Source organism: Triturus cristatus, chromosome 9 (assembly GCF_964204655.1).
Source record: "Triturus cristatus chromosome 9, aTriCri1.1, whole genome shotgun sequence".
NCBI classification, from domain to species: domain Eukaryota; kingdom Metazoa; phylum Chordata; class Amphibia; order Caudata; family Salamandridae; genus Triturus; species Triturus cristatus.
Genome location: NC_140592.1, coordinates 5,867,978 through 5,886,717, shown reverse-complemented (window position 1 = coordinate 5,886,717; position 18,740 = coordinate 5,867,978). Strand labels below are relative to the sequence as shown.

The 18,740-nt window shown below is 45.5% G+C and overlaps 1 protein-coding gene across 9 annotated transcripts in view; it reads right to left on the bottom strand.

Annotated features, from left to right (window-relative positions):
- Positions 1-18,740, bottom strand: part of PBRM1 (polybromo 1) — a 552,328-nt gene that overhangs the window by 502,581 nt on the left and 31,007 nt on the right. For all 9 annotated transcript variants that reach the window (XM_085624202.1, XM_085624197.1, XM_085624200.1 and 6 more), the window contains exon 2: positions 2,452-2,607. In XM_085624202.1, coding sequence (XP_085480328.1) covers positions 2,452-2,592 — 141 coding nt within the window. In that variant the 5' untranslated portion in view covers positions 2,593-2,607. The remainder of the gene's footprint in view (positions 1-2,451; positions 2,608-18,740) is intronic.

Genomic DNA, 18,740 nt, shown 5'->3' with positions numbered 1-18,740 from the left:
CTAAAAGTTGTCGGTGAAACCACCAAATCTTTCACTAAGGAAAAAATACCATAATCAGTGATTACATAGTCCAGGATTGACTGGCTTTGAGAGGTTCTATGAGTGTATTTTGCAGGGACGTCAGAAGGGAGTCTACCGTTCACTATTAACCCCTCAGCTGCAGAAAGTTCTTCCAGCAACAACTTCCCTCTCTTATTAGTTTTAATTTTATTAGGGAAGAGAATCTGAGGAATATAATATGCTTCTTCTTTGCATTTGTTGCTAAATAACTCTAAACTAGAGTTAGAACCCTTACAATTAAAGTCACCTACTAACAACACATGGGGGGGCGATTCTACCTCTTTAATCTGTTTAATATATGAAAAAACTTGCTTCAATAGGGAATTAAAACATTCGTCCGGGGGGATATATGCATTTATTATTACCAATGAATTATTGTTTCCCCTGCTAATAGAAGAGCAAAGGGTCACCGCCTGGAAAAGGTTACTTGGGTCAACATAATGGGTAAAATTCCATTTGAATCTATTCGACAAAAGGCACGCAATTCCCCCTTTTGCGTGCCCTTTCTTTGAAGGCAAGGCCATTGCCTCAAGAACGAAATAATCTCTCCCTCCGCACAATCTGCTGACACACCAATTCTCTTGGATGCAAATAATGCTAGCTTTCAAAGAAAACAAGTATTGTAATTTCTCGGGACTATTGTTTATCCCGGCAGCATTCCAAGAGATAACTTTTAAATTATTTCTAAAGGTGTCGAAAGAGCTTAGGGTTGTCTAAAGATTTAGTAGCCAAAGCACCAGGCAACCAGTTCCACAGTAGATAATCTTCTATTGGGGGAATATTCTGGATTAACGGAACAGGCTTTACTTGCGTCACCAGACGTATATTTTTCGAGACCGAAATCTTTAAATCATCCGTTAAGGGAGGGAGACTATCTTGGACAATGCCCTGCTGAGAGAGTCTATTATGAGGAAAGCTAATTCTCTCAAAGGACAGAACAGGTAATACGTCAATTCCCCTACACTGAAAACTCTCAGCCTGTTGCAAAATAAGATTAACTATAAGTTTAGAATAAAACTTTACCCTAATAAAGGGTGCGGCGACTGTTCCTCATATAACGACTAGATCAATATCGTTAGATTGAATTAATTTTAGGCTCTCTATATCCTTAAAATACTTAAGTAGCCATGCTCTATTTAAAAGTAAATCTGAATCAAATAACGATAAAAAATCCACAGTCAAAGTGTCTACAAAAACTTGTGATATTTTTGTAGGTGGATGATAAGGCCATACCGCACCACCACCCGGGGCATGGAAAGCAGGGGCGGAAGGATCAAGAGATGCAGACAACGAAGGGACCAACCCGGGCAACTCTACCACTAAGGGAGGAATTGCCAACCCTCCTACGTCCAATGGGGGGCCATTCCCAGGAGAGACTGGACAATCAGGGGAAATTTCTATGCCCAATGCGGAGGGCTTCAAAATGTCATAAGAATGAGTGGCCGCCTCCCTACCCACAGATTCTCCAGAAATATGGGCCTTGGTGTCTAAAACCTGAGAATCCTCAAAAATTATTTGTCTCTGCCTTTTCTTCCTATATTTACGGATTGGTTTCCTCTTTTTTCCTATGTTCTTTCTTTGTTTTCTGATTTTTCCTTTTTCAACCACCCCTATCCCCTTCATTTCAGGCACAAAAATAGAAAATAGCTCTTTTTCAGCTTTTGGAGTGGCGACCTCCATACCTTTCTCATAACCATACCTTATGAGAAACCATACCTTTCTCATAACGAGGTGTGTACGCGCGCGTTAGGCGGATGCGGTGAGGGGGGTGGGGGGGGGATTCGTCAGCGGCGGGGTGTGTGTGCGCGCGTGTGTGTGTGTGTGTGTGCGTGTCTGCGCAAGCGCGTCCACAGACCCCGATCGCTGCGCGTGCCCCGGTCCAAATGATAGGATGGAAGCGCCTAGCTGTCTAAACTGTGCCCTTTCTTTCGGTGATTCTCGACGGTAGACGTTTAAAGGAATGTTAACGACCACTGAGGGAAATTCTTGGGGTCACTGGTGAGTGGCTTGCAGTGTGTAATGTAGTTTCTCTTAAACCCACAGCTAGATTTATTCTAAAGTGCAATCGAGAACTGTAGTTCAAATAGTACCCATTGTTGCAGTCGGAATTGTCACCTTTCTCATAACGAGGTGTGTGCGCGCGCGTTAGGCAGCCGCGGATGCGGTGAGGGGGGGGTCGGCAGCGGCGGGGTGTGTGCGCGTGTGTGTGCGTCTGCGCAAGCGCGTCCACAGACCCCGACCCCAATCGCTGCGCGTGCCCCGGTCGGTCTCCCTTGAGAGGCATCTCGGCGACAATAGGTCTTGAGAGCGAGACCTAAAAAACCACAGACAGTCGACTTAAGGAATGAAACAGTGTCACATGTGAAAAGGTCTACGAGACGGAAGACTTACAGGATCCACGCTTGGGAGGCTCGACAGCCTCTTCTTCTTTCGGCTTGGCCCGGGCGCACTGTTTGACAGGTGTCCATCATCGAAGTCCCCTCCACTGGCACTGCTGGAGGGAGACGTCGCTCTTCTCCTCTTGGAACCCATCAACTCGAGGTTCTCCTGAAAGAACCGAAAAGGGATTTCAATAAATATATTTCTGCAATATTCAACATCTTGGGTATTGTGTCCTATTCCCCTTTTATGGCAAAACTGAAATCTTACTAACACACCCACAGGAACTGTTGACCATTTTACATGCAGTTTTACAACAAAAGACTTGTCCACGTGCTGCTCAAGTCCTTTGTTTTCTGATATGCAAGTTTTTTATAGCTCAATAGGTGTTGCTGGCTATAAGGCTGACTGGTATTAAGATTATGGGGAGCGGAGTGGGCCCAATGGCTAGGGTGGTCGACCTCGAATCTAGGGAACTGGGTTTGAGTCTCGGCAGTGACGCTGAACATCCTTTGATTCTGGGTAAATCCCTTAATCTCCCTCTGCCTAACAAAGATGAATGTGTCCTCATGTAAAGCAACTGGTGCTATGTAAAGCGCTCTGATACCCAATACCTTCGGTTAACGATCGCGCTTTATAAAACGGTTTATAAAAAAAAAAAAAATAGACCAAAGGTTCTTAACCATTTACCAGAAAATGATCAGCACACACAATCACAAACATGGATCTATTTACTAGAATCATTGTTTTCATGAAGTCAAAATAACAAGACAGATTTGGTCTTTTGACAATTTTTTCCAGTAAGGGAAATGGGTAGATGTACATTTTACTTAAGTAGGCCGTGTGTAGCTGGATTCATGAGCTCTGCTATATACACTTTTTAATTCTATCACATATCATGTTACCTTAGATGCGGGGGCCGACATTGGCTTGAAATTTGATTATGAATAAAACTTACCTCGGAATGACTGGACTTTTTGAAACGTTTTTCCTCTGCTACAGGTATGCTAATTAGTTATTACGATTGAGACTATATAAAATGTAAAGAAGTCAACATATTGAAATCTCACAGGTATATTGATGCCTGGTTATTTAATCATCTTTAGAACAAGAATTCTTGGAGCCCAAATACCGCTGCACATGGACAATACATGTGTGAGGTCATTATTGCTCCAATGTATATATAATATTTGGACTGTGAATTATGATCCCCCCTTGCTTTTTTGCTTGTTTTGCCTTTTCTCTCTGTTCTCTCGTTTCCTCCTCTCTTCTTTTGTCTAGAGTTCGGTTTGGGTTGCCACATATGGCATATCCGAATATTGAGCGTAGCATGTTCAATATTAATTTAGATGTGTAATGTCTGTTCAATAAGGAATGTTACCTGGCCTATACAAATGTTAATAGAATGGCTTTATGAAATGTACTTGTCATTGCGATAATACCTTTTCATGTTTGAAAACGCGCTGGTTTGTAAATTTGTAAATATAATATAAAACAAACTGTATAAGTTCTAAATAGGTTGAAATGATTTTAATGAGAGATATATTATATCATGATTTTAGAACGTACATATGTTATCTATGTTTTGTAGCTCTGAAGAAGTCCTATAAAAGGACGAAAAGCGTTGGCTACCTTGTGAAGATTTAAAGAATAAAGGATCTTTCAAAGTTCCATCGCATATGTCTAAGAATATTTTTGCTTGTAATTTTGACTTCATGAAAACAAGGATTCTAGTAAATAGATCTAGGTTTGTGAATTAGTGTGTGCTGATCCTTTTCTGGTAAATTGTTTATGTGAATTTTAATCACTATTGAGAAATTATGAGGTTTTGTTTCTCTTGATCCTTGCACCACATCAAATAGACTCCCACTGAAATAATAGGTGCGGTACGGTGTCTGTGATTTAAGTGTGGGGCCTACAGAAAATAAATGGTTAAGAACCAAACAATTTACAACTAGAAGCCAGGGACCCGCAATTTCTAGGATTTGTACCTCAAAAATAATGCACCAAAATGCAGGAATTCCAATAAGTCAAATAAATTGTGTAATATTTTAGTTCTTTCACAAGCAACAAATATGCCCCAATTTTTTTTTTACGTTTGAGTTTCTCAGAATGTTGTTTTTATTCTAAAAGGTGAGACAATATCCTCAACACGAGCAGATATCGTTCTATATTTTGCTGCTAATGCATATTCTCTATTGGTCGGTTCGCACCAGTGCTTCACTTGAGGCCATCAATTGCTCATACAAATTATGCTTGCTGTACCAGAGTTGCTGCCGCTAATCAAGATAAGGATATGAACTCCGGGCCTTCAGACCCCCCCGGGGTGATTCGCGACCCTTTACAAATCTTTGATTGATTGAACTTTATTTGTAGCTTTCCAATTTTAAATTCGTTTTTACTTAAAACGTGTTTTAAAATTTTAATTTTAAATCTTGTCATGTATATATACTTTATTAATCTACCAATAATATTTATTTTTCTAAACAGTCACGGACCCCCTTAATGTCATGCACTCCTAGGGGTCCACAGTACACAAGTCAATAGCTTTACTAGATATTTCATTACACCAAAAACAATATTTTGAGTTTCAATCTGTATTGAAAGAAGATAACTGCACAATACAAATTGAGGACAATCTGTGAGATCATTCACTAGACTGGTCCCTGCCACACCAGTCTGTATTACGGGCGTATCTACCTTACGTTCCGCCTTAGCAGTCTCTTGGATTACCATGGCCCCTCTACTCTGGTGTTTATTTAAAATTTCACTGGTGGCTCAACAGTGGCCCCATGGGGTGGTCTTCGGTCACTCCTTGGCGCACTCCAATTAGTCATTAGTGGTGGTTTAACAGTGCCTTGAGCTGGCTGGCTTCTGTCGTTCCACATAGTATTCATTTGTAGCTACCCAACCCCTCTTGCAGCGGGACAGCAATACAAGCAAGGCTGTGAGGAGAAAAGCCTCCTAAATACTCCGACACCCTCACTAGAGACGACACCTCCATGGTCTTGGAGTAGGAGATAGACATTCCTAATGAGGGTGCCAAGTTGGATTTAATCAGGGCAGTTCAGGAGGGAATTTCCTCTGCACACGTAGGTATAAGCGCTACTGTATGAATGGTATAGCAACAATACTGGCAGACAAATTTACTAAAGCTTAAACAAATGTGTGCAGCTATGCAGTATTTGTAAACCAATAAAACGTGCTACTGTCACAAAACCAGCACCGACTCCCTTTACTGTATCAGCCAAATCCTTTGAGGTACTTTTCCTAGACTCCAGGCCAATCCGGAGCATTAACAGATATAAAATTATATTGGTTGCCGTCTATTTATGCTCTGGAGTCTTTGGATTAGGCCATTAAAATTAAAACTGCTCAAGCAGGCATAAGAGACTTGCAGTGTCTCGTAGCAATGAGGACAGTTCATACCTTCATTCAGACATGCATTCTCTGCTGCAGCATTTATGGGTGCTAGGTTTTCTCTGCGAGAACAACTGCTATAGTCACACCATGTCTGTCCAGAATCAAATTGGGTCATGTAACGTGCCAATGGTAGGCTTGTACAAGCCATGATACGAGCCATGGCTGCTAGAGTATTAGATCCAGGATTGTCTGGCTGCATAATCTGTACAGCGTTCACAGAGCATTATACAACAGGACTAGAGAAGTATTAGGTGGTCGAACCTCATTTGAAATATACTCTTTGGAGTAGCAATGTAGGTCTGATTTTGATGTCCCTGGAAAAGCAGCAGAGTCAAATATATTGAACCCTTTGGTACAAATTAGTCTATTGCAGAATGTTCAAGAAACTAAAACTAAATTGTCTAAAAAGAAAAATTCTGACTCAACTACCAGCGAAGATAACATTCTCAAAGCTGCCTGTGGGCGGCTTCTCAAAGTGGGAGAGATAGGGCAAGAAAAGGTCCCTGACAAACAAGTTTTCACATTATATGGCCAATTCTGTTCAAGAGACCTGCACTGACACCAAGGTGCCTCCAGTGTAGATCAGCATATCCGCTCCCTACTCTGCAAGAGCGATCCCGAAAAGAGGACAGACAGAAAGACATACATTTCATTACAGAACTAGGGAGCCTGCAATGTATCTAGCTTAACAGATATCAGTTTTCATGGACGAACCTAATAAACCCAGCTGTTGAAAGTACAGCTGTGGTTCATTATGAGACGCTAATAAAGCATATATCACTTGAAATGATTCAGTTACAAAAAAATGGTACTGTACGAGAATGATTCGGATGCAGATTTTGAAAGACAGGAAATAATAAATCTTCCTCCAGTTCATGAATGCAGCGCAAGCTTCTGGTTTGCTGCTGGTTTTGAGACCGCTGCCATCTTCCGCCATGGACATACATCCAATTGCCACTGGAGCGTGTTTCCATTTCATGTGGATTATAAAAGCCGATCATAATTTAGCTTTTGGTACATGGGAACTATATTCCATATAAGACAGTTAAGCTTTGTGTGTTTCAGGAGATACATACACATTCTTCTTCTTCTCACAGAGCCCATCAGGATTATCAGCCTGTGAGCATCACAGCGCATTCTGTACTAGACGGGTTTTGGTAATGGGTTTTGTATCAGATTACTGGTCCAAAACAAATGATTCCAATTCCATATGCATTGAAAGTCTCTTTAGATGATGCTACAATGTATGACCCCTTTGCAAATTCATGGTACACAATTAATAAATAGTTGGTCTTCAGAAGCTACTTTAGACAACGAAGATCCTTTTTCAAATCAAAAACTCACCAAGAGCTCTCTTCTTTTCATAATTACTGACACCATTACATTAATAGAACAAGCAGTCTCTAAAAAATATATATTCATAATGAAAGTATAGTGGAACCATCCATGGTCAGTGTGAGAAGTTGGCCTGGCATATGCTGTCTCCTAGTTATAGGGGACACCTTGCACCAGTCCAATTCAACTCTTATTGATGATAGGTTTAAGACAACCATTAAAGAAAGCTATCCTAGTGGTAGCTGTGGAGAGCAGCCTTCAGGCTAAGTCTTGAAGGAGTGTTAAGCAGCTTGTTTTACCAGTCTATAATCTCTTGAATGACCAAATGAAAGAGTAGCCCACACAGGTAGGTAGGTAGGTAGGTAGGTAGGTAGGTAGGTAGATATATATATATATATATATATATATATATTTTCTAAACAGAATCCCACAAGTCTCTTTATGAGGCTGAGGCAAAGTTACAATTCAAACAAGCATTGATAGATACAATAAATAGCACTGGAATCATAGGGCCCCAGGGGGGGACCAAACCATATATTAAAAAAGTGGTATAAGAACCACGACAATTCTACAGACAATGCCTAGGGCATTTAGGATCGCTGGCCCCTTAAGAATCCACCCCAGGTTATGAGGAAGGGGACCCTCGGGAGGCAATAGCTGCTATCGGGATCTCCATTATAGCCTATGGAGAATGTCGCGGTTTGATTTAAACAGATTAAAGACACTTCTAGCAGGAGTTAAGGGCTTAGAGTTAAGCCTTTGAGGACCCCACTACCACGGGAGTTCCGAGGTACCACTGTTACCTGCCCCAGGGGAAGCCGGGTGCATAGGTCGTTTTCGATGCCGGGTCGCGGGCTGATTTTCAATGGGAAAATGTTCAAAGCGGCTGCTAGCCAAAAGCGTCGATGATGCCGTGAAGATTGAAGTTGTAGATCTTGTAGAGAAGAACCTGAAAGCAGAGGGGACAGAGTCTAAGTCATGGCACAGTAACCAGGGAGCTCAAAGGAAAGAGTCCTTCAATGTCGGGTGCTTCAAGTGGAAAGAGGTGTAGCTTGGATCTGCAGCCACGGGCTCCGGGAGGCTTCAAGGAAGGCCAGCTTCGGGAGGGCGACTGTCCCACGTCGGATGAGGGTCGCTGCGGTGTTAGTGTCCGGATTGGATCCACTAAGCCTTGGCAACCGCAACCCACGCAAGATGAACAAATCAGCTACTGGTGCAGACCCACGAGGTCTGTGAGAGGTCTCCTTTGGAGAGACTGTAGAGCAGGCCTGGAGCAACCAGGGGAACTCTTAAATGTCGAGATTGTCCTCCGCTAGGGCCCACAAGTCGAGAGACAAGGGACCGTGGAAGGCAGCAAAATGGAGTGCGTAAAAGGGAGCCCACGGGCCACCGGAGGGGGCTAGGGGGCTGATCTTTGGCACAATTGCTGCTTGGTGGTTGGCTCAAAAATGGGCCAAAGCACAACTTCCCCACTGGTCAGGGTCGTGTGCTATGCAAGAGGTGGCCGGTGTCCTGGGGTATTTGGAATCTCGGCACCCACGCGGTCCACGGTGCTCAGACTTGCTGTGCACACTCACTGGCCTCTGGGATGCTTAGGAAACCCACCTCAAGGTTGCTGGGAGTCGACGAAGTCCGTAGGAGCAGCGAAGTTCCAACCGGGTCACTTGCAGTGTTTCAGGTGCCTGCCAAGCAGGGGGGTAACTCCTTTACCCCAAGGGAGATTTCTTTAGTCAGCTGGGCAGCAGCTCGTCGAAGGTCAAGTCTGTGAAGTCCAAGATTAATCTGAGGCTCTGGGGCCACGTTATTCACCTTTATCCCCAAGATTAGGGGAGTGTCCAGAGTAGTGTCCACCATTGAGAGGTGAGGCGGGAAAGGGTGGCTACACCCTCTCCCCTTTGTGTGTTTCCCGCCTGGGCGATGGGCAAGATGCCCCTGAACCGGTTCCAGGCAGTGTATGCAGAATGTAGGCGCTGTAGCTGCCTACGTGCAACTCTGAAAGGCAACATATTGTGCACCCACCCTGTTCCAATCCACATATCCTGTCTGGTGAGATGCTAGCACCTCCCTGCCACAGGAGCCCTATTGTCCAGCTGGCGAGGCTGGGATTTTCCCCAGCAACAGCCAGCCAGAGTCGTGTGGGTGGCGGGTAGTAGCCATGTTGTGCTACGTGTGCACTTTTAAATTGGTGTCTGAATTCTGCCGCTTTTCCCATATCGCCCCTCTCGCAGGGACGAATCGTGCCCTCATGCCCATGGCTGGACTGGGGGTATGATTCCTACATGTTTGACACCAAACAGGATATGGTTCTGTGTAGCCATTCTCAAGATATCGCGTTATCGCGATAGACTTATAATGCGGTTAAGAGTATATGGTATGGCTACACTACAATCAACCCAGCAATGATTTTACGAAGGTTGCAGAGAGGCCCTACTCAGGTAGGGGTCCCCCTCACACATACCTCAGCACCCTGCCTTGTAGGATTAGCAAGGCCTGCTATAGGGGTGACCTATGAGAGTATATGTGTTGTAATGGGGTGGGATATTGGGTACCTATATCCCTGTAAGGGGTGCTAGCACCACCTTACCCAGACTACAGTAATGGTCTAGTGGTGTCAGTTTGTATGGCTGTCCCAGGGGTGGCACAATAAGTGCTGCAGCCCTGGTAGGCCTACTGAGGGACCCAGGCCCTGGGTACCTAGGGTACCATCTACAAGGGTCTGCCAGGGTATCCTCAGTATCCAATTGGTTTGTACCTAGGGTACTCACATCGTTTAAGAGAGGAAGCAGATAGGCTGGGGTCCTGGATAGCAGGGCCACAGCCTGGCTAGAGTCAGAAAACAGTAAAAACATCAGCAAAAAGTTGGGGGCAACTATGCAGTCGATGCCACTCTCCTACAGTCAGAATCATCTGCTTTTTATTATTCACGAAAACCAGAAAGACTTCACAATCATTGATTTGTATATTCTGCACAATTTACTGAAACACCTGTAGTCCAAGCTTTATAAATATTGGAAGTTAAACATGCAAGAAAAGCGTATTGAGGGTACAAGGTTTTGGCAGATCAACAGGTACAGGCTTTATTCAGAGGATGTGCAATACCTAGAGAAATTATACTTTTAAACAAAACAGTCCAGTAGACAATATGCATGGGGTTGTGTCCACTAGTAAGCCCTGTGTGTCATGCCATAGTCACTGCATCTAATATATGTAAGTCACCCCTAGAGTAGGCCTTTGAGCTCTAAGGCAGGGTGCCATTTATTCTATGTGAGGACATATCTGTGAGAGCAGATATGCCCTTGTGATGTCTAGTCCTTTTGCTAGATATTGCAAGCGAGAAAGAAAACGATTTAAAGATATATACTGGGCACTGGTCAATCAAGAGTTCCCCAGCTACACAATGGCTTCACTGAAACAAATGGTGTTTGGTATCAAACATTTATTATTAATAAACCACACTGATTTCAGTATCAGATGTATTAATATATGCACCCGGAGGAAACTTTAGAGGTGCCCACTGACATCCTACCAGCCTTTGGTGTGTTGGCGGACTAGTTCCTACCAGCCTGCCACCCATGACAAGCTTCTGATTTCCTAGGACGAGAGCCTTTTGCTCTCAGGACGTCAGGAACAAAGCCTGTCTGGGAAGAGGGTGTCACACCCCCTCCCACAGATTGGGCTGCTGATTAGCCTTCCTAGGACGGCGAGCTTCAAAGAAGTTACTGCCTTTGAAATGCAAATATGGCCCCCCTCACAGGAGAGGAAGCCGACCCCCTTTGTCCAGAGGCCTTTGGCACCTGGACAGGTGGGAAAATTAGCTAGTTAGGTAGGCGTACACACCCCCAGGATAGAACCACCCCTAAGTTGGCATTAACCTGTTGTGGGTACAACTTTTCAGAAGTGGCCATCTTTGTGTTGGCACACTTAAGAATTCTGGGACAGGGCTACGCCCACTTCCCAAAGGAAGTGGGCATATCGATGGCGTAGTGACCCCAGGGGTAAGTAACCCATTGGCTACTACCCCTCACTCCCCTCAACACCCTTAAATTGAGTATTTAGGGGACCCCTGATACCAGGACTTAAGATTTTGTTGGACACAAAAAAAGGAGTGGAAGAAGATGACAGCTGACCGTAAAACAGAGGAGCACGACTGACTTGGCACCAACCCAGCCAGCCTGTCCGCTGCACCCGACCCTCAAGGTGCAACCGATTCATCCTGCCGCTGTGCAGACCTCAACAAACCCAAATAGAGGAGCTACTCCCCTGCAGCTGCGTGCACCAAAGAAGCAAGACCCAGTACACCGACCTGCCACCTACTGGGCCTAACAATGCAGCAGCCGCCAAGAAAAGGTAGTAGTGGTCCCACAGGTCAGATCCGTCCTCCCTCCCAAGTGAGGGAACACCAGGATCGACCGGAGCCACACAGTACCAATCCCTGGGGTACAGGACCCCTTGCAGCAGCTAAGGCTTGTGCCCAGACCGGGCACTAATGCCAAGGAAGCCAGACTTGCAAGTCCAGGAACTTCAGGGTCAGTGAGAACCACATTGAGAGTGGCCCAGCTGACCGGTTTGCCTCTCTGCAGCAGAAACCAAGACCAATAGTGAGAGTGAGTCTGTGAATGCCCCCTGCCCTCAACGCCTCAAAGCACCCGCGCCCCAGAGCACGAGTTCAAGGGAGCCGACAGTGCCTACGGGGTCCCCAGACCCACAAGAACAAAGCCCACTCTTCGGTTTGCCCAGACTGGCTTTCCAGTGGCCACCTGCAGCCTCTTTCAGCAGGCCCCTCCAACCGCAAAGGACTCCTGCACAAGAACCAATACCAAAAGACACCACTGCAACCGAGCCCCACAGCCTGAGAAGAAGTGGACCATGGGTGTCCCTGTGTGCCTGAGGATCTCAAGAGTCAAGCCCCTCTGTGGGTTCCCCGGAATGGCCCCCCGTCTTTCGGAGCGTTCTCCTGTTGAAGTGAACGGGACACCCAACGCCGTGACACACCTCTGCACCCGGATGCCCCAGAGCCTTCAGAGGGGACCTGTTGATCTACACACCAGGCAAAAGCGTGAAAGACCGTGAAGCATTGTATCACTAATTCTAAGGTAAGACTACCGATAAGGGAGGCACTTGGCCTTCGCTTGCTGAACTTGTCAGTGCAGCTGGCCTCACACAACAAGAAGAGGCTTTGCTATGATACTGAACACAAGTCGTATCATTCAAACAGGTATGTGGGTTTTAACCATCGATGGAGCTTCAAATAGGCTTTTAATTTCTAGAATGTTAAAATTTGCTTAGGAGTTAGAAGTAGCAGAATTGGAATAAATATAGACCAGAGACTAGGTTTGAGCTTTCTTTGTATTCATGCTTTTGGTCATTGTTGCTGCCGATGTTTTAGATGTCATTCTTGTAGCTACAATTAATTCTGTGTGCACGAGAATAGGATTTTGATTTGAAAACTAATATTTAAAATGTATCCCTCATATTCCAGTGTTCTTGAGCACGTCATTCCTTAGTGAAAAAGGGTTCTACTAACTATCGCTGTAATGTCTTGTGGGATTGATCTTCAACTGAAACACATCTCAATCAAATATTGCTCAGCAGGTTGTGGGGTGGTTGTGGGGTGGTTGTGGGGTGGTTGCGGTATAACTGGTTTTCTGTCTCGGGTTGACACATTGTCATTGGTGCTGTAGTAGCGTCATTTTGGCTCCACCCTTTCATGTTTAATTTGGCCACATGTGTGTACGTATGGCCTCATGCACTTCAGTGATGTAACATTATTGTGATGTAGTGCACTTGAACAGTTACAGAAAGTGCATCTACTGTGTAATCTCAGCACTTATAGGAGTGTGCACATTAACGTCTTCACAGTAATAAGTTGCAGTTCTCACATATAACTACATGTGTGTAGTTTGAATAAGATTGGCAATTCATATATATCTGTGTATTCATTTAAATAATACTCTCAGTTTATTTTATAAAAACTACTTTGGGTGCCGATATGCTCCATGTGAAAGAGCAGAATGATGTCACTCATAGTGAGCTTCAGGTGATAGAAGGTTAAAACTAGACCTTTCTTAAAGAAGGTCACAAACGTGCACCCATGGTATATGTCCTAGCATTATTGCAGATTTACGCCTTTCATGAATTCACAAGAATTTACAGGAGTAGGCCAGGAAATCATACTGCAAGAAAATATTTGTGAACAGCATTCTGGCATGAACAGATGTGCATGTGTAGATTTGCTCATGCGAAAGAAAACGTGCAGTCTTTGCAAATTCGCTTTCCCTCCAACCACTCCCCCCCCCCCCCCCCCCCCCCCCCAACAACCATGGAAGAAATGTTACTTCTGCCCGTGTCAGGATTACATTTCCAATCTTTGTAAGTATGGGAAAAGATTAGAGAACAGCCGGTGAAAACCCCTGAATGATGTAAGTTAGTAAGTTTGCACAGATTCAAAAGGGCATTCCAAGCCTGAAACTATGGCTTAAAGCTACCTCCAGCCCAGGTCTGTCTATCTGTAGAAAGATGGCAAAGCGCAGGCATTGCTGGTATTCCAACCCTACAATAGTAGGAGCCCGGGTGTCATGCGAGAGGTTAATATCGGCTCGCATACGAGACTGTTGCCGCACTACATGGCACCAAAGAGACAAGTGGATTGCTTTTAATGATAAGTAGGTTTATGAAGCAACCTGTCCCATGGACAAGCAGATATTTTATGAAATTCCACACGCCCGTTATTGATACAAGTGCCATTCCATTCCAGAGAGAAGGCAGAGTGCATTGCTTTACAAAGATGGGAAAGGATGACATTTCGCCACAAAACATACAGGGGAAGTAAATCCGCATTACATTTTTAGGTCTCGCCTTGCTATCGCGTAAGCGATCGCAAAGCGAGACTATTGTAAGGGGCTCCCAAAAGTGCTCCCAAAAAGCGGATTGCATGGCTAGCACGCGCACAATCACGCGCATCGTACAGCCATGCAATCCGCTTTTCGGGAGCACTTCAAAGGGTCCGCTCCCCCGCCCCCAAGCGCGCGCGTGCCATGCTCCACCGGGCTTGTTACCGGCGCGGTTCACAAAATAGACTTTGGACACATACGGCCAGGCGTGGGAATTCGGAAAACGGGTTTCTTTGTTTACCCGAAGACAATAAGTCTACCAACATTTTGGTTTAGACTACTTGTACTCACTTTAATATGGGATTTGCTATTTTCATTGTGAGTTTCGGCTCTGCAGCGCAAACGTATTACACGTCAGGATCCTGTATTTGCGATATTTTTTTAATAAATGAAATGCCGTTTTTTTTCTGAAAAGGCCGGGCAGAGACCAGCTCTTTCATAGCATCACCTTTGTTCAACTTCAAAGACTCGTTGCTTATTTCTGTTGCAAGCGCGCGAGCCAGTCACCGAAGGGTGGCAGCCCCGCCAGCAGACACTGTTTTGCCAAAGACTATTTCCTGTCATACAGTATGTTTTTTAGCCTTACTAGATTCGCTAGATAACCTCACCACCACCTACCAATGATCCGGCACGGAAGAAATCACAGCTTTCCTCACCTCACCTTATGCTGGTTAAGTAAACTCTTGTCCCCTTTGGTATGCCGTATCCGCCTCCCTCCCACATCCCCAACCTAGCCATCCGGGCTCCACCTTAAAGGGGCCGCGCACGCAATAAATAAATGAACACTTATTATTTACATTTAACTCCGCAGTAGGGAACTCGTATGATTAGCGGGTATAATTGTAGTGTATTATTATACTACACCCTTTGCATAGCGCTTACTACCCCTATGTGAGGCGCTATAGCGCTTCGCCACACAGATAGCACTAGGTGGGAAGTGTCTCTTTGTAGTGAATTCTGCATAATTAGGGCTCCAAGGCCTTAAGGTGACATGTACCGGGGTGACAGGAAGGGCGGGGACTTCACTGGCTGGGTGCCATACGCCAAAGGTCACACTACGCAACGACTCACTCTGCAGCCACATCACAGAGGGTAGTTACAAAGTACTGAAATCTGCACAAGGATCCAGCTTCGCGCGGCCCTTTATTTATTTCCGTTTATCGCGCATTCATGTAGCACTAACTAGGGAGAGGTTGTGGCCTTAGGGCCACAGCTTATTTTTTAATTTTGCCTACATACTTAACAACTAATGAATGTGTCCTTGTGTAACATAACTGGTGCTCATATAAAGCGCTCCAATACGTTCGGGTTGAGTTTGCGCTATATTAATCTGCAAAAAAAAAAAAAAAACTCGCCAGGAAGGGCCTGAAGTGCTTTGCATGAGCACCGCTTCCATTACACAGGGACACATAGCCCAGTGCATCTGCAGCCGTCTTAACTAACCCCCCACCCTTTCTGTAGTTGCTGTTTTGAACTAACCAATGCTTTTGACACCACCCCCCTCCCCACGTCCCCCGCGTGACCCACCCCGTCCTGCTCCCTGCCTCCTTTCCCATTGCTTGGCCATAAAAGGCAAGTTTATGGCCTCGTAGCCATGTGGCGACCTCTCTGGAAGTGGCGCGGCCCGCATTGATGTGTGTGCCACTGATCCAGATTTCTGTACACCGAGCATTGCTTGGTCTTCCTCCTACTTAACACTTCTTCTACTTCAATGCAAGTTAATCTGTGAATTCAATGCCCGCTGTGTTTGTTCTCAATCTTACTCTTATCTGAGCCCAAATGTTGGCATGTGTCCCCGAATCCTTTCATTGCTCGCCAGAAGACGGCTTCGAGTGGTTGGCTTGGTTTTTAGGTCTCGGGACCATCCGGTCTGCCAAAGGCAGAACCGGAAGTCCGGAGATTTAATGTTTTGGAGAAGAGGGGCTTGAACCCGCCCCTCTTCTCTCCTCTTCTCCATTGGCTGGCCTCTTGAATGCTGGCCAGCCATTGGAGAAGAGGTCCGTCACTCCGAACAGGCCCAGTCCTTTTCGGATTCGGGGGCATGTTTTTTGCAACTTTTCTAATTATCTCCTCCAGCCAATGGCAAGAGGAGAACATGCCCCCGAATCCGAAACCGCCGCTGCCTTTCTCCGAGGCATTTCTGCTTCGCCTCGGAGAAAGGCGGCGGTGTGCTTGTTGTTTGTCTGATGGTGAATGAAGGTTTGATTGCATAGACTTACTTTCACTTGTTAATTATAGCAGGCGGCAGAGGGTGGCAGGCAGCTGCCTGTGAGGGATTAAACAGGCTTTGGCTCGGCTGGCAGCGGGGCACCCTGTGTGGATTTGGAGCGCATTTCACAGCGTGCCTCTCACCCGAGGGCTTAGAAAAAGTCACTTCTTCGTTCCGGAGACGTGCACCGACAGAGGGTTAGGTGTGACCCCATGCAGGACAGACAAATAGAGCCTTTACCGGCGGCTTTACGAATGCCCTCCGCTCCGGAGCCAAAGGCCGCGGCCAATCCCTTGCGAGGGCTCGGCGCATAATGAGGAGCAGTATCTAGGCAGCCACGCCCCCCTTTCTACGTCTGAGAAATGTAAGGTAACATAGAGGGCCGCTCAGAAAGGTGGAAGGGGAGATCTGAAGTGCCCGATAAAAACAGCGCCTCTTCAATTGTATAGCGCAGATCAGGGCAGCATTGTATTTATTACACCTGAGTGCAATTTTAAACGTGTTTGTGCCCGAGTCGTCCGGCTCCCCTGAGCACCGTGGCTTTGACAGCAGCGCATGACTTGTGAAGTCGTTTTTCCAACAGGAGGCTGAACCCAAACGCGTTAAGTAACAGTTGAAACACCACCAAGTACCCCACCCCTCGCACCTTTAGATGTTCCACGCGTGTTCCACGCGTATTCAGCGAATATACCACGATGCAGGCACGCGCAACACCCATTGGACTCGGAAGGCTTCAGGCCCCCCCCCCCCGTGTGTGCCAGCCCGGGATGAGACAGCTTCCCGGGCAGACACACAGCCGCACCCGAGCAACTCACAGGTCTTTAAAAGACCATTTGCATGTTAATGAGGCCTCGCTGTCGTTTCACCCCATCTACGACCCCTTGCAGCTCCATTCTGCCTATTGCTCACCCCTTCTAAGAGCCCCTGCAGCTCCACTCTGCCTATTGCTTAAAGTTTCAGCCCCCCCCCCGGAATTTTTTCTTAGCCCCTCCCCCGAAATTTGGCTCTAGTTGCGCTTCTGCCACGATGTGCATAAAGTTCTATACGAAGCTAGAAGTAATTCCATTTATATTGCGCTATTTTGAGGAGGCGTCTAAGCGCTTTTCCACGAGTAGCAGAGCATGCAACAAAAGTACAGTTTGTTCATTAGTGGTTTTTGTGTCAAGTCCCGGATGTAAACAAGGGCATGGGGACAACAAGTGCAGAAAGCTCCTTATCCACTGACTCGTGCTTACCGTAAGTTATGGTACTTACCTTACATAAGTTACCGTGCTACTGAAATGTTCACTACAAGGAAAAACAAACAAAAATAGGTTCTTTCACGGCAGGCTGTTTACTCATCAGGCCAAAGGTTTCTGTCCAAATGTTGTCCAGTGATGCAGGACGCATGGCGGCCCTCACACTGAAAACAAACTCACTTCTCAACGGGCCTTTTCATCAGGGCCGTGTGAAAAGGACTCAGCAAAGACATTTGCTGCCCTTTTACGTCATATTTTGTGACCTCACGTACAAATCAGGGCTGGCAAATTTTAGAAAGCTAGGCTACACCGTGAATAATGGTAAAAAAATATAATGCACAGTTGAGATATCAGAAAGGTTTTGAAATCTGTCTCCTATATGGGGAATAACTTGCATTGCTGTCATCATTAGGTGTCACGTCAGAAAGCACTGCCGGGGTATTATTTTTCAATTTAAATGTGCATTATATCATCACACATTATGTTATTTATATTTTAGAGGCATGGTGAACTGAAAATAAATGTTATTTCGTTTCATTTTGTTACATATTATCATAGCAACAGGTTTGTTTTAAATCGGAACACATAATAGAAGGCAACATCAGTGGGTTTTAAAATATTGTAGTGACTGCATCCCCCACACATTCATGTACGTCATTTAGAGCAAAGTATCCAGAAGGGGTTCAAAGAGCACTTATTGGAGCAGGAATGTGCATAGATCTCACTGCTGTGTTTTGGCGGCACATGCCACCAGGCCCTAAGTGATGGTAACTGCACATACAAGACGTTGTATCAGTGGTAATCCTGCGCCCAAAGTGGACAGAAAGCGTGTTTGCAAAACCTATCCCATTATTAGCGCACACGTGTTGATGAGGTGTAAAAGCATCATGGGTTAAGAGCCATGGTCTCACCACGCAGGTCTAAGGTACCAAACACTCTTATTTATTCCCACTGAGACTGGACACATCAAACTCTTTGACTGAATCCCTTGCTCGGCCTGATTCATCTCACAAAGGCCCGTAAAAACTTCATCAGTGCGCTCGAACACCGGAGCCTAAGCGAAACCGTAACTAAAATTTCCCAAGAGAGACCCACCCAACAAAAACAAACAAAAATAATGTCATGAGCAATGCCAATAGCTCTAACTTTAACAATGCCGAGACCGTTGCATTGTAAATGCTTGTTGTTTGGGGCGCTTATGAGTCA